The following is a 15043-nucleotide window of genomic DNA, read 5'->3' on the forward strand; positions in this document are numbered from 1 at the left end:
CTCCGGTTTATTAGGTGCGAATGGAAATCGCTGTATTATGCTAATCCAGCGTACAACATAAAATGATAGTGAGCTGCAGCGGCCACCATGTTGCTTTTGGAGAGAGAAACCCCCGAAAAACAATGACTCACAATGGGGCAATGATGGGGCCATATTATGAAGCATAATAGTTTCCGTGGCTATCGGGGCGAATGTATCGCTGAAATGGCCACCATCAAACGTGTACTTGCCGAAAATGTAATGGAGCATTGTTGGAATGCAGGTAATGGTACCACAGAATGGGCCATTGTTCAAACAGTTGTAGCTGCAAGTACCGATTAAACAATTAGGGTTACGGTTGGCACCTGCATGAAGACGCGCCTTCTTTTGGGCGTCAGAGCACCAACAATCAACTACAGGGGAACTGTAAATGCAATTGCTATTCATTTTGTTTCTACAAGTAATTTTTTTTGTAAAATCTCCTATTTAAATTATGCACTGACCCGTAATGGGTCTCAAACATTCGCTTTCCGCATGACAGCTTCCGTGCTCCGAGAGCGAAGTGTAATTTTATATTTTCAATTATAATCCAATTCGCATTCAATCGAACCGAACGGAGGCATATGCATATGGCACACATAAAAGGGGCCATACTTTATGCTCCAACAGATAACATAAAATGGCTACACAAAAAAAAAAACAGCGAAACCGGAACATTCATAATGTCTGCCCTCGAATATCGCGCGCCCCACTGCACACGGTGCAAACTATTTTGTCCCCTCCCGGAAAAGTTGGTGGAGCTGTTTCGCATTGTTACCTTTTTTTCTATTGTGCTTTTCAACAAAATTATATCAACACACTCAACAGTGGGTGCGGCAACCCGGGAATGGAGTAAAAAAAAACATAAAGAAAGTTGCAAACAACAACGAAAAAAATCATTAATAAACTCAACACTCGCCGAACCGTGGGGCCGAGAATGTGCGCGGCAGCATAATGCGGCAGCGATGCTGCTGGTGCTCGCCAACGCGCCAGCTGGCAAGCGGGTCCTGCGACCGGACGATAATAGAGTTGTGTTATTTATGAACGTTTCAGATAACAAATTGATTAAATTAATTAACTTATTCGGCAAATTAAATTAAAATGTGCACATGGGCCGTCCGTCGGCCGCTCACGTGGGCTTCGGGGCTCGGTGGAATGAAGGGGAATGGAGCGGCGCGCGCGGGCGCATTATGTAGCTCTCCGGTCCACCGCACACTCTCGCAATCGATCAGCCGCAGCGCGCGACGGCAGCTTTGTTGTCACCGGGATAAAGTGGTCGGCTGGCTGGGTTATTAACATTATGCTTTGTTTTATGTACAAACCCTCCCACCGCAATGATCAGTGGAAAGCCCGAAAATGGGGCGCGTAATTATGGCCAAGAAAAATGGTCAACCGGCCCCAGCACCCAAGCTTCGGCACCATTATTGTATGTAAAAAGCGGTTCTCCGGCTTCATATCGTGGCCTGGACAGGACACGGGACAGGTTTTCCCGTCCATGCATTGCTGTGCCCTGTGTTCCGGTTGAATAGTTTCAATTTGGTGCTCCATGTTTGTCCGGCGCCTCCATTTTTCACCCGCGTCTTTCTCCGTTATCCCCACGGCCCACGTATCTCTTAATGGCTTTGTTTCACTTCTTGCGGTCCTCCTTTTTCATCCCGATCGGAGTTGGCGTTTCGTTTTCCCGTTTTCATTTCATGTTATGTGCGTGATGCTTGTTAGGGTGCGTGGTTGCTTATATACAATTAACAAGTCGGTCCCGTGTTGTTCCATTGTTTATTTTTCACATTCACACTCAACAACTTTCGTACGGCGTCGGCGGCAAACACAAAAAAAAGAAGAGTACCAAAAAAGTAATCGAAACGCGTGAAGGAGTTTGAAAAGTAAAGCAAAAAAACGAAGAGAAAATTAATCAAGAAACATAACCACAAACTTCCGGCAAGGGCTAGAGGTGCCCGTGAACGATCCAAGTAACCGGCGCGTCCTGATGGAAAACTTTATCGCGCACTAAGATACATCGTTCATCGCTCAACACACCGCAACCTCACGAGCCCCGTGGCCGTGGCAGGCGCGGGCCAGCGACATAAAACTATGAATATTTTGCAATTAATTAGCTTATCTCTTTGCACGGTCGCGTCGAAGAGCAAACTGCCATTTGGAGGTAATTTTCTTTTAATAACTTTAAACGTTAATTGGAAGGTGTGGAGCGCCTCGGTCGCGATTTAAGGGTGCCGATAAAGGAGCGCGACCATACGGCGAGGCGAGACCAGCCGACCGACCAGCTGGTGCAGAGTTTACTTACAGAAAGGCAACTTTGATTCGGCGAAGGAGGATCTCGCGTACATTTAATTAGATTTTGGGGGATACGCGCACGGTGCACGGGTTCGTTGCACACGTGATGCGCGGCCCATTGTCCGTGGCACCGGGCGCCATTTTATGCTACGACGGCGAGGCATTATGAGTGTGTGTGGTGGAGGCATTTTTTTTCTGGCTGCGACGCGCATGGCTTTAAATGGCTCAAATAATTAGGTTCCTTTGTTTGGGCTTTTAATATTCACTTCCGGTTACAATGGTGGACCGCGCGCAACTGGCTGGCTGCGATCATGAAAGGCGCCCCACCCCGTTCCGCGATCATGGCCGCTGACTAATGGAGGGTGCCAAACCCTCTAAGCCTACAGACCTTTCGCGTAAGCCTTCAAAAGCTCCACACAACCTTACGATGACGCAAAAGCAGTCTGGCTGTAGTAAGTTTAATTTAATTCGGCCGATGCTTATCTGGCCCCGTATGAAGCGAACCTATCTCTCTCTCTCTCTCTGGAGGTTAAGAAATAAAGGCACCGGAGCGCCAACATCGCGCCATCCAAAAACCCCCGGGGACCCGAACCCGGGACTCCCGACGTTAAGCTTTAGCCGTTCAATTGGACTCTTAATTAGCCATTTTACAATAATTGGCCTCTCCCTTCGGCGCAGCAGCAGCAGTAGCAGGAGAAAGTCATCACCCCGGCCGGGAAGGTGTCCCAGGACCCGGGGCCGAGAGCGGGCAAATAAAATGTAGCCACAACAGCCGAGCAGTCGGGACATAAAACGGGACATTATGCTACACGCGGGCTCCTCCTGGTCCTGGGTGGGTGGACGCGTAGCGTATGTAAACCGGGGGTGGTGGTGCCATTATTCTAATTTCGGTTTAAAACACAATCATCACACACGCCAGACGTCAGCTTCGCTTTGTTCGCACGGAAATGAGTGCGTCTTATGTTTATGGTCCTAGACCACCGCAATTGCCCTCTCTCTGTCCCGCTCCATTGTCTATTTGAGCCCCGGTAGAGTGTGATATGCGTGCAAAGAAAAGCGAAGACACGCAACTAAATGGAGCGCACTCGGGAAAACATTCATTAAGGACGGTAGCAGTCAGATCCTACAAGCGGATACCTGCTTTCCTTGTTACCGTTTTGCAGTTGCGTGATCGTTCCCAAATGTTGCTGGCTGGCTATTCGATTCAGAATGGCACCAATCCAGTGTTTTTGAGCGATCAATGCATGATTCAAAGTTAACAGGAGTACAAGATTGGAAAAAATGCCTATTGCATACCTAAAGGCGCACCTGTGCAGGGAACTCGGCCTGCAACAAAGAATGCCTCAATAAAGGTTTGCTATCCAGACGGCCTAAGAAGATTTTGCGGGCTGATTCTTCGTCCGCCATTCTTATGACATGTCCAGCACACCGGAGCCTGGCGAGCCGTATACGCTGTTGTAGCGGCTTCTCTATCTATCTGTCTATCTCATGTAAACCTGAGCTACATCGGAGAGCATTCGACCTATAATGTCTAAGTCATCAGCATAGGCCAGGAGGATCTGGCTGAACCTAAAGCAGATAGTGTCTTGACGCAAACCTTTGGTGGTAGCGAACGGTTCAGATATCTTGCCATTCACCCTCATCTGGCTTGTGACGTTAGTGAGAATCATTCTAACAAGTCCTGTAAGTTTGTCCGGTATTCCATTATTGCTTTATTCAATTTACATAATGCAGATTCTCCCAATCGATGCTCAATTAGGGTTCACCTTTCTTCGTATAGTTTTGGATTGTGGAGTTTCTCAACATCGTAAAACTATTGACCAAAAAAAATGGTAAAAACTCAGATAAGAATCCAACTTCAAGTTAAATCGTTAGCCAGGCTGCCAGGCTTCAAATGGTGAAAGAGACACAAATTAACCAACAATCATCCTAACATGATTCAACGTTCACACGCAATAACAAAGCGTCGCGAGCGTCCAGTGGCGGCCACAAAGTGATAGTTCCATATCTAATCTGCTTGTACATCGTTAAATGCCACAGACCGATGGAAATCCCATAATGCATTTGTTAGGTCGCCGGTGTAGCGGCCGTCGGAGCGAGTGATAAGATAAAACAAATCCCTGGCACGCTGCAGAAGAATTACGTATTTAGATCACCATCACCGCTCGCCAGGCTGACACGGGGTTCCGTGTCAGGGCCGGCCGCTGCAGGACTATTCCCAAGCGTCCCGACCGGCCACCTTTAGCGCTCCTGTGCCCGATGGCAGCAAGACAAACGTTATCTTCTGGCTCTCTTGTCAGGTTTTCGGTGTCCTCGCTGTCCTCTAGACACGGCCCAACAAGTCAAACAGCGAGAGGCTGCTCAAGGATGTAATTATACACTGTACGGCGGAGGCTTACCACGGTAGCCACCCGACAGGCGGCAAGGGTTGGAACCGGAAGTAGCACCTCCGGGGTCTGCGCGAAAATCAACCACAAGCAAATCGGTTTGCTTTCTTTTCGGAAAACTCCGGACTGGACGGAAAATGGGACACCGAATCGAAAGCAGAAGACCGACAAAAAAACAACATCAACAAAGCTCGCGGATGGTGAAGTAAATTTATTTGCTTTTAATGCCTTTATCCCGTTAAATTATCTACGCGTGTGAGACGCACACCCCCGGCAGTTTCGGGGGTTTATTCTGGCACCAGCGCCGTGTAAGGGTGGGCCTCTCGCTTCCGGCACTGGTGGTTCCGGTGTCGAACCAACCATTTGCCCGCTTATCGGGAACTGGCCCTTTCCGTTGCGGGAAGGGTGCTATGGTAAAGCCCACAGTTCCCAGGGCCGCGTGCAAAGTGCCGTCCGCGTGCGACCCCCGGGAAAGCCTAATCCGATCCATACGGTACCGATCCGCGCCCGGGGGTTTGTTTGGCCACTTTTCGCCAACCCCGCCGGGTTGTTTGTCTTGCTGTTCAACTGAACAGCGGTACATCATAAAAGAGCATCTCACCGCGCGCCGGTGGGCCGGTGGGCCGGTGGTGGTGCACGTTGCGCTGAGAGCCTTGGCGCGGCACGTGACTTCTTCACGGCTTCGGCCGGTGGCACGTGACCGTGGACTTAATTTTCCCACTTTCGTCGAGCAAATATTTATATCAATTTGATACAGTGATCCATCGTGTCATGCCGCCGCCGTCGTCCTTGCCGCCACCGCCACCGTGGCCACCATTACGCAGGCTAATTTACAAACCCGAGTGCCGTACTTTGTCGTGACAAAACAGTTTTACAACTGCCTCTGGTCTCGTTAAATTTATCACCCTCCCGAATGGGCGTCGCCCTCTGATTGTTTTTCTTTTCGATTAAAATGGGGAAAGGTCAGCCCCCGAAAACCGTGAGCCGCACTTTAAATCAAACTGCAAACAGGGCCTCCGATCGATTAATTTTTATGGACCTCATTGACGTCTCCACCAATGCAAGCTGTGGGTTACTCGTTTTAAAACCCAATCTCGGAATTAGATCTATATTTTTAATCAGTTGATCATCATTAAAGGATTACGCCAGATTGTGGCACACTTCTGCCGACGAGTCCCCCGAGAGAGAGAGAGGGCCTCCAGGAACCATTACTCATTGTGCGCCCGAAATCAGGCGCGACCAATTGGAAAGATTTACACCCTGGAGGGGCCCTCCAGCACCGTGGAAAATCCGGTCCGCAAAGGATCTGCGGTGCGACGGTCGCCAGGGATTCGCCTTGATGCGGGAACCGATAGTCGTCGATGCGATGATAAATCTGCGTTAATTTCAAGACCATTGCGACGGACGCACCCGTAAGCCCCGTGAACCGGCGACGTTTGCGGCGGCTTTGCGCCGTTGTTGATGGGATTCGGTTGAAGAATTTATGGTGCCAACCGACTGTCACCGGTGGGTGGGTCGGGCCTTGATGGCGCAATCTATGAAACTGGAGAACATACTGGGACGTCCGGGACGTCGTTTCTCCGTATCGTGCATATCTTTAGGGGCACTCAATAATCTTGGGCTCGAGGGAAGAATCGACGCCCAACTCGAGGCTCTAGGAACTTTGAATATACACGGATAGCTACTTGGCTCTTCTTCTTGTCGGCTATGTTCTCCTGCTACTTTCGCCAAATTGAATAAACGAACATGAATAAACAATAAGCAAATAAAGGGATAGGATCACGCATTCGTAGGGAAGCGATTGTAGTGCTTCTAATTATTTGGCCCGATAAGCGACCGGATGCCCTGATAAGAGTCAACAAACAACGACCTCACTGTCTCCGCCGGTGGTCGATCCGATGCTGTCGGGCTCCAACCTCCAACCTCGTTATCCCCCCGGTCCCGGCCTGCAACGGTTGTCATTTGTTCGTATTCACTTTTGGCTCGTCCATCGCGACTCGAGGCATCTCTGTGTGCCCGTCGTGATTAGACTAAGAACCGAGGGCGATTAGGTGAACCGTTGTTTTCCCGATGGGAGCATGTGACGGGCCGTATTGATATTTTTTTTTGTTCGTGTGTCCCACAAAACCGTGACCACCCGGGAGACACCGACACCCTAGCTGAAGCGACCGAAATCACACCCAGCATCACGGGCCGGGGTTGAGCGAGTAACCGAAAAATAATTGATAATTTTTCAATTTACTCCACATCGGAGCGGAAGCGCGAATAGAGAGCGCGAGTTCGAGGCGAAAAGTTCGCGTCCGGCGATACTGCGGCGGGTGATTTATGTTTCGCTACAAAATTGAGGAAGAGGCGAGTCCCGGTCCCCGCGACAGTTGCTTGCCAAAGGACAATTTTCGACGATAACACGGAAATAGCCCATGCGCGGATTGGAAAAACGAACACAACACAATCAGGAGCAGAAGCCGCGTGTGCCATTATAAATTTGATTTATTTTCGAGTGTCCCATTTTTCTTTTCCCGTTTTTGGGTTTGAATGCCTATTTTGTACGATTCTACATTCGAGCACTGAAAATAGGTTGGAAAAGCAAGCAACTAGGCAATCCCTTGCCTGGTTCCCAGAATAATGATCTGTCTGCTGGCTGTCTGGCCTCTCTCTAGCTCTGCGAATTAATCTATGAGGGTTTGCAACCAGAAGCATGTAAGCCAACAATCTATATGCAGCGAAACAGAAACTGAAATCGGGCAAAGTAATTGCATAAAAAACTACGTGGGCATGCTGATAAGTAATGCATAAATGATTGTAGAAAACGAACAAAAAATAAAGGAAGATTAGGTAAAAGCAAACCGAAGTACAAATCTTCACCTTAAAAATCATGTATTTATTTTTCAACGCCAGCCAGCGCAACAGTCACCGATAAGCGTTACAAATTTCTCTCAATGTTCCATGGATATTTGCAATTTAATATGTGATACGCCATGATTAGCCGGTTATTTTGAATCTAATCTTCGATGAATTTGCGATGGCTGTCGTCCTAGGCAATGACTGGACGTCTAGTGTGAGTTTTAGCAACAGTTAAGGCTTTTCCAAGTGGGCATTCAAGAAATTTTACTACCCATTCATTAACAGAAGACCTCCACAGTCGTCATACTTCTACTACTCAAAACAAATGCCTCTTCTAACAGGAATCGAAGTGTGATTATACAGGTCAGTTAAAAGTACTTTAAAATGTTCAGCCTAACAACTGCTTGACCTGAGCACTCTTAACACTCCATAATGCTGACCTTTAAATTGTTTTAACCGTTTGTTTCAATCGAGGACAGAGTGGCAGGATTAAAGTTAAGACCTGCAATGGACCGGTGCCGCTGCACCAGTCTACGCAAATCACGAACAGAACCTACCTTCCGAAAAAGGCACGCCAAATTATAAGCCCAGCCGTTAAAGCCATACATTAGTCGATTATGAATCGTTTGCTGTCCGTTTCGGGCCCGCTTATTAGTCCATCTTGGCAGCATAAGGCTCGACGGTCGGTGTCCGAGCCGAGCCGAGCCGAGCCGAGAAGTGAATGCTCCATAAACGCGCTGCAGATTAGCGGGTTCCGTTCGCTATCCGTTCCCCTTGGAGCCAGCTCCAGGTAGGTCACAGGCTTCGGCGTCTCTCGATGCTCTCGATTTCAGGTGCACGCTGTAAAGTGACCGTTCCCGCCGTGAGCCAGCATGATGATAAATGATCAATTTCGCTTATTGGCCTCATTGCGCTCTGCCTTGCCGGAACGTTCCGGTTCCGGCGCGGTTCGAATGGGGATCCTTTCTCGTGCGCTCGGTCGCGATTTCGCGCGCGTGTGTGTGTTTAAATTAATTTACCAAATGCGCGAATCCGCCGCGGCGGCGGCGGGTGAATGGTGAAAGGCTGGGGCGATTGAATCGTACCGAGTCCGCGAAGTGAAAGGTTAGTGCGTAAGAGGAGCCATTTCTCCAAATTGCACCCAAAACAACAGAGATGGGGGCCCAAAATTAATGCTGCGTCGTCCACGAATTCTGGCATCCTTCCCCGTTAATAAGGGGATACGGCGGAAAAATTGTAACCGACCGATTGATTAGTGACATTCGTGCGTACAGAACGGGGCAATCGACAACGGCGGCAGCAATTTGGCGACAGCCGGGTCGGGCGGCCGGAGCGAAAATGAAGTGTTGATCGTCGCTGCAGCTCTCGATCGTGGCGTCAACGAAAGTGCTACAATGATCTGTGGCCAATCGTGGCCCTTTTGGTCCCGGTCCTGGGTGCTGTGGTCCCGGATAAAGGTCCCGAAGGGCCCGCGGGGCAGGAAAAACGCCATCAACGTCGCCGGCTGCCGTCCGTTGTCCTGCATCCATCTTTCTCGCTTGCCATATATTTATTTACGCTTATTGTTTCCCATCAGCCTAAACCTACAATTTACCTTTCATTTTCTGCGCTTCGACCGGGCGCCTCTTGTGGTCCTTCGAGTCGCAGCCAAACACATCCTTTCGCTTCGATCGATTCGCCCCTCTGGGCTGGTGGGCAATTGAGTCATTTCGCTATTACGGTAAATGTGCTCGCCATCAGCCCAGCCTGGTCATCATCTACGTGGCCGAGCGCGCACACGTTTGGTTTGGCATAATGTTTCGGGTGTTTATGCTGCCGCCTGCACACTTTGCCTCGGACCCGGTCTCGGCGGCCCCCGCGGCAGGGACAGCAGGGAGTATCCTAATCCACCGGCCGTTCGTGAGAACGGCCAATGAGAGTAAAACTCCCATCTCTTTCAATTACTTCGCGAAAGGCGAAATAAGTACGTTCCCCACAATCTTGCATCGTACACCGTGGCCCAGCATCATCATCGTCGGACCCGGGTTGGACCAGGACCCATGTAATGGCGGTGGTGTAGCGAGCGTAACCATTAACATTTATTAGTTTTCAGTTTACGTCCAATTTTGATCGATAAAAAACGCATCCCCGAGACATGCTGTGAGACATCGTTTGGCCATTATTTCAATAAGCCGCCCGGCGACGGTGCGGCCCCACCGTCGGCCGGGGCCACGAAATAATTGCAAAACATGAAAATAATATTCGCCTTATGGGCCCAATTACCGAACTATGCTCGGGCCCGATCGGGACCCGATGGGCCGATGTTGGGCAATTAGTGCCGCGGCCGTGTAGATCCGGATCGGGCCCATTACGGCTAGGTGCATTTTAATTGTTACGATGTTTCGCCGAGATGTAAATATGCAACAATGTTCCGCACACACACACACGTGCGGAGGAGCGAAGGATCAATTAAACAATTAAGCCCGCGAACCGTGGACGGGATGGCTGGCATTTTAATAACATGTACACAACGCTGTGTGCCCATAAACGCTGTTGAGGCGTTTAAAATTGATTGTTCTAATAATATTGAGCGATTATGCGAAGAAGCCGAAGACCAAACCTTGATCGATCGTGCGCTGGCAAAGGGGAGGGGGGCCACAGCATATTCAATTGATCGGCTGCGTCACAACACCGTCACCGGCGATCGGCGCCTTCCGATCCGGATGCATCATGTCGGGCGATTGTTGTCCGCCACGCAAAAACCCGAAAGCCAATCAAGATGTTTTGGGGTCGATAAAACAAAAAAACTGTGGCCCAAGTTCTCGACGCCGCCACCTCCGCCGCCACCGTCGCTCCCACAATCAATTTTGACCACACCACCCTATAATATCCCCCGACACAGCGGCCCCGGGGCGATCGATCGCAAAAATCGCGCTTCTCGCCGTGTCGTGGAGCGCATCGCGCGCGGATCTGGGAAGTGAATCCTGGGACGGTGGCCCCCGGGCCCCGGACTTGGGGCAAAAAAGTGGAATAAATGAAGTCATTATAAAAATTGAATTTAATTTGAGGCAGTTTAAATTTATGGCCCTGAATCTTCGCTGCTGCTGCTGGCTCTGCGCAGAGGGTCATCCGCGCGGATTCTTCCCCGGTGCCGATCCCGATCTCCGGGACCCGATCATTGTTTATTCTCGGACGCTCCTCTCCTCTCGACCCAATTTGTGGGGCACCAAGAATCGAGAAAATTGATACCTTGTAGGGCCGCGTCCCGTCGAGGTTCGGCTTCCCAAAAGCGCGTCCCGGCACCGGCGGCAGCAGCAGCTGGCCCGGCATCATCATCAATTTGCAAGCGCAGCCGCGCAGTGGAGAAACAAATTATGATGTCCTGGCCCTGGCCCTGGGACGGTCGATTGTTTCAGAATTCCATTAGCACAGCCCTTGTGTGTGTGTATGTGTGTGTGTGCGTGCCAGTGAGACATCAAAGTTTCGGGAACACCCCGAGATGATTGACTAAGTTCTGTGAAGTCGCAAGGAGAGGCGAAGATACGAAAATTGAATTCGCCCCGTCCAATCTGGGCACGCAAATCTCTGCCCGAAACAAGCCGCGCGCCGGCTCCTAAATTCCCGGCCAAGCTCTCAAACTTCCTAGGGGCACCAGACAGAGGAGGCAGGGGCCTCGGTCTCTCGGAAAGGCAGGTTGAAAGCAAATCAACGGAAAACTGAAATTGTTTGACAATAAATCAATCAACCAAGGGAACCTGGCGAACCTCGAGGAGGTCCTGGCGAAGGACCAGCGAACCAGCGAACCAGCCCTGGTTCGCTGCAGGGACGTGGGTCCGGAGACACGGGTTTGACGTAGGTTCGGTTCGGAACATGCAAGCCGGTCCAGACAGACGGGGCCGCTCCGACGGATGCTTCCGGGCATGGAGCCAAGGATTCGCTCGCTCGTAGATATTAATTCATCGATCGAGGGCATTTCATTTGCAGGATACGTCGGCGGCGACTAGGGCCGCCGAAGACGATTATAATAACACCGTTGGCCACCGGTGCCGCCTATCATTATGTGTTATTAGCCAGAGGGCCCACAGTCGGTGGACTGGAATTCGAGCAGCGTCAACTTCCCGCTCCTAGACCGACGCGCACGTTAATCTAATGAAATGGGTCGGCGTTATGTGAGGACCATTGTTGGGTCGGGCGATTAAGAAGTAGATTGAAATGGAGTCATTTGTGAGTTGAGGCAATGGCCTCAAGTTCCGCCATTAATCTGTACGGCGTCCGTTCGGCCAACCCACGGACAGGTTTCTTTTTTGGGAACCATATTTAAACTGATGCACGATCATCACAATTAGCGTGCCGCCTGGATGGGAGTCTCAATTTAGGGACTTTATTTCTCCCAGCAGCAGCAGCAGCAGCGACCACATCCGGTCCCTGCTGCCGACAGTTCGGTTCGTTTTGGCAAATTGATAAAGGCCAGCCCTGAAATTGAAACCTAAATGAAGCGCGTGCTCGACCTTATCCGACGGCAACATATTGACCCATAAAAGTACATTAGCGTGTACATTTGGTGGGTTGGAGGTCACACTCTTATCAACCGGTTAGATTGTACTCCACACGCTTTTTTTATCGGAATTCCTACATTTCCATTGACACCTGTACACGCTGTTTGATTTGTGACACTCCGTTGCCCAATTCCTGGTCCGACCTATTGCGGGGCTTCCACACGTGTGCTTAATGGCCCTGGCCCCGGATCCACACTGCTGCCCGCGCGGGCTCACTTAAATTACTGGCCCCGCTGAATCGGTCTTAATCAAACTAATCGCGCGCCGTGCAAGAAAAGGCGTCGTTTACCATTTTATCTCTATTGATGGTTCGGGTCCCGGGTTCGGGCCCCGGACAAAAAAAACCGGGCAACATTAAATTGCCGCCGTGAGCCCCGGCAATTACAGTGTACAAACATCATCGGGCCAACGGTGGGCCATCTCTACGCCCGACTGCTGCCGCTGCTCCTGCTGCTGCTGCTGATGATGATGATGGTGATAATGTCGATGGTGATGAGCCGCCTGCGCGGACGCAGGCAGCAGCACGATCCCACCTTGCACGGCCCCGGCCGGCCGGCGTGCATAGCGTGACGATAATAGTAATTAATAAATAAGTGATAATTTACTAACTAGTCGCTTCCAATTACATGATAAGTGCGCGCAACCGCGTGCGTGTTCGATAACGTTCCCTGTGCGTGTGTGAGTGTTCGTGACCGTGTTTGCACGAATCCGGTGAGCCACGGCCACGAACATTCGTTACCGTAGAACCGATCTCGGTTCACACTATCGCATTCGGTGGGTCAGTGGTGGACCGTTGTTACGCTTCGCGTGATCTTCACAGGTTTTTTCACAACTTTTCACTGCTGCAAAGTGACGGGAAAAGATTAACCGAACGCAGCAAAAGGTTACCACCTTATCGGAGGGGTGGATGTGACATGATTTAGTGACACCCGCAGCAGCGGGTGATACGAGATGTGCGTGATGGGATCGGGACCTGTTGGGACTTGGGCCGCTAACAAGGCCAGTAAGGCGCTAGAATGTAAATGGATGGTTATCACGAGCCGTTCAGTGTGACGATAAGACCCGAGTTAAGCACGCAATTGATTTGGGTTAATGTAAAAACCGTTCGCAGTAATCAACCACGGCAACGTCTGGGAACAGTGAGACACCATCGGGCGCAAGAACCTTTCAAGACCTTCGTGGCAGCGCAGGTCTTAAAGCGACGTCTACTAACTGATTCGTCACATTGAATCAGCAATTATTTGCTTCGTCCGCTTGCACTTAGAGTCACTCGTTTTGGGGACCCATTTTAGAAAGTAATCGTTTATCCTCCGTTTTGTATGTGTGTGTTGACTACCTTTGACGGAAATTGTCCACCAACCCGGAACGTCCCAGCATAACGAGGCCGGAGCACGAGGCTCATATTTTACCCATCCGCAATCCAATTTACGCTGCCATTGTAAAGAGTGTTACCGTCGCTAATCGGTATGCCGGGTGTGCCGAATCGGTGCGTAAGGTCGAGGATCAACCATTCCATCCACAAAAAAAGAACCAAAACAGTCAGGGGTCGCGTTTTATTTATACAACAAACACGCACACACTTTCGTAGGACCTACTTGTAGTTGAAAAATTGCTTAAAATTGTGTGTAAATGAAGGTTCACACTAAACGGGAAGATTCAATCAAGACGCCGCTCGCAGAAATTGCGACGGCTACGAAAACGAGAAACAAGCGCCATACATCGCCCTCTGATGGTATCGTTCAATTTATTGTTCTTATCTCCGCACACAGGATCCGCCGCCGACGGAGACGACGAGAGCAGCGCGTCGAAGCGGAGACGCTCCCGCACCAACTTCAACTCCTGGCAGCTCGAGGAACTGGAGCGAGCCTTCTCCGCGAGCCACTATCCGGACGTGTTTATGCGGGAAGCGCTGGCGATGCGGTTAGATCTGAAAGAGAGCCGAGTAGCGGTAAGTCCGAAACAATCAATTACCACGACGGCGACGGCACGGCGAGGCGGCCAACGGCGCGTCCCGGCAGTGGATTGCGCATCTCCGGTTATTGGTTCCGGTTCCTATTCCGGACCCTATCTTGAAGTGACTGTATGCCACTAAATCATTTTAACTATCACGACGACGACGACGACGACAACTTTTCGTGACGGCGAAAAGCCGACTATATTTCGCGAACCACCATTCAGCTGATCGCCGGCGTGGTAGCGCCAGCAACGATCGTATCGGGTTTGGGGCCGGCAATTGGAGTAATAATTCATCGGCGAACCGTATAGTATAATATCGGCGCCACGGCATCGGGCATAAAAAACGATGACATTTTGTGACATAATTCATTCTTTATAACGCTCGCCCGGCCACAGGATTTCGTGACGCGCCGCGCAGCCACTGCGGAGCAGGAGCACACGAGCGAGCCTGGCGAGTGAGCGAGCGCCATCGTATTTAATTTCAATTTTGTCTCTCATAAATATTGATTGAGTCGAATAGGAAATGGTACACGAAACCGCACAACCTGAGTCGAGGGCAAAAAGAAGGAAGCGAACGAGGTTGGCCACTAGAAAACGTGATTAGAAATTCCGTGGTGGTGCGCGTTCGTGACGCTTTTGCGAGTGTTGGAATCGATACTTCGGTTGTGTACGTTTGGGAAATGAATTTGGAAGTGGCCGAACCGTTTAAACGCCGACAGAACTTCGAGTCGAATTGAATTCAAATAATTAAGTCATTTAGAAATGTTTTTTTTGCAAATTCGCATTGCATACCTGTAGGCGCGTGTTTCTTGAACGCCTGAAACCGCCAGTCAGGCAATTTGCCTGCATGTAGGCGCATCACCTACTAGATTGGATCCTGTGCAAAACATAACTAATTATACGATAAATAGACGATAAATAGATAAGCTAAGGTAAGAATCAAACGTTCCTACGCACGTTAAGATCGGCTGTTAATGAGACTAATCTTACTACAAGAGGCCAGCATCTGCCGTA

The 15043-nt window shown here is 50.2% G+C and overlaps 1 protein-coding gene across 1 annotated transcript in view; it reads left to right on the forward strand.

Moving 5' to 3' along the window:
• Nucleotides 1-15043, forward strand: part of LOC128272390 (homeobox protein unc-4-like) — a 60253-nt gene that overhangs the window by 26540 nt on the left and 18670 nt on the right. The window contains exon 2 of the mRNA XM_053010190.1: nt 13843-14021. Coding sequence (XP_052866150.1) covers nt 13843-14021 — 179 coding nt within the window. The remainder of the gene's footprint in view (nt 1-13842; nt 14022-15043) is intronic.

This window comes from Anopheles cruzii, chromosome 3, assembly GCF_943734635.1.
Source record: "Anopheles cruzii chromosome 3, idAnoCruzAS_RS32_06, whole genome shotgun sequence".
NCBI classification, from domain to species: Eukaryota; Metazoa; Arthropoda; class Insecta; order Diptera; family Culicidae; genus Anopheles; species Anopheles cruzii.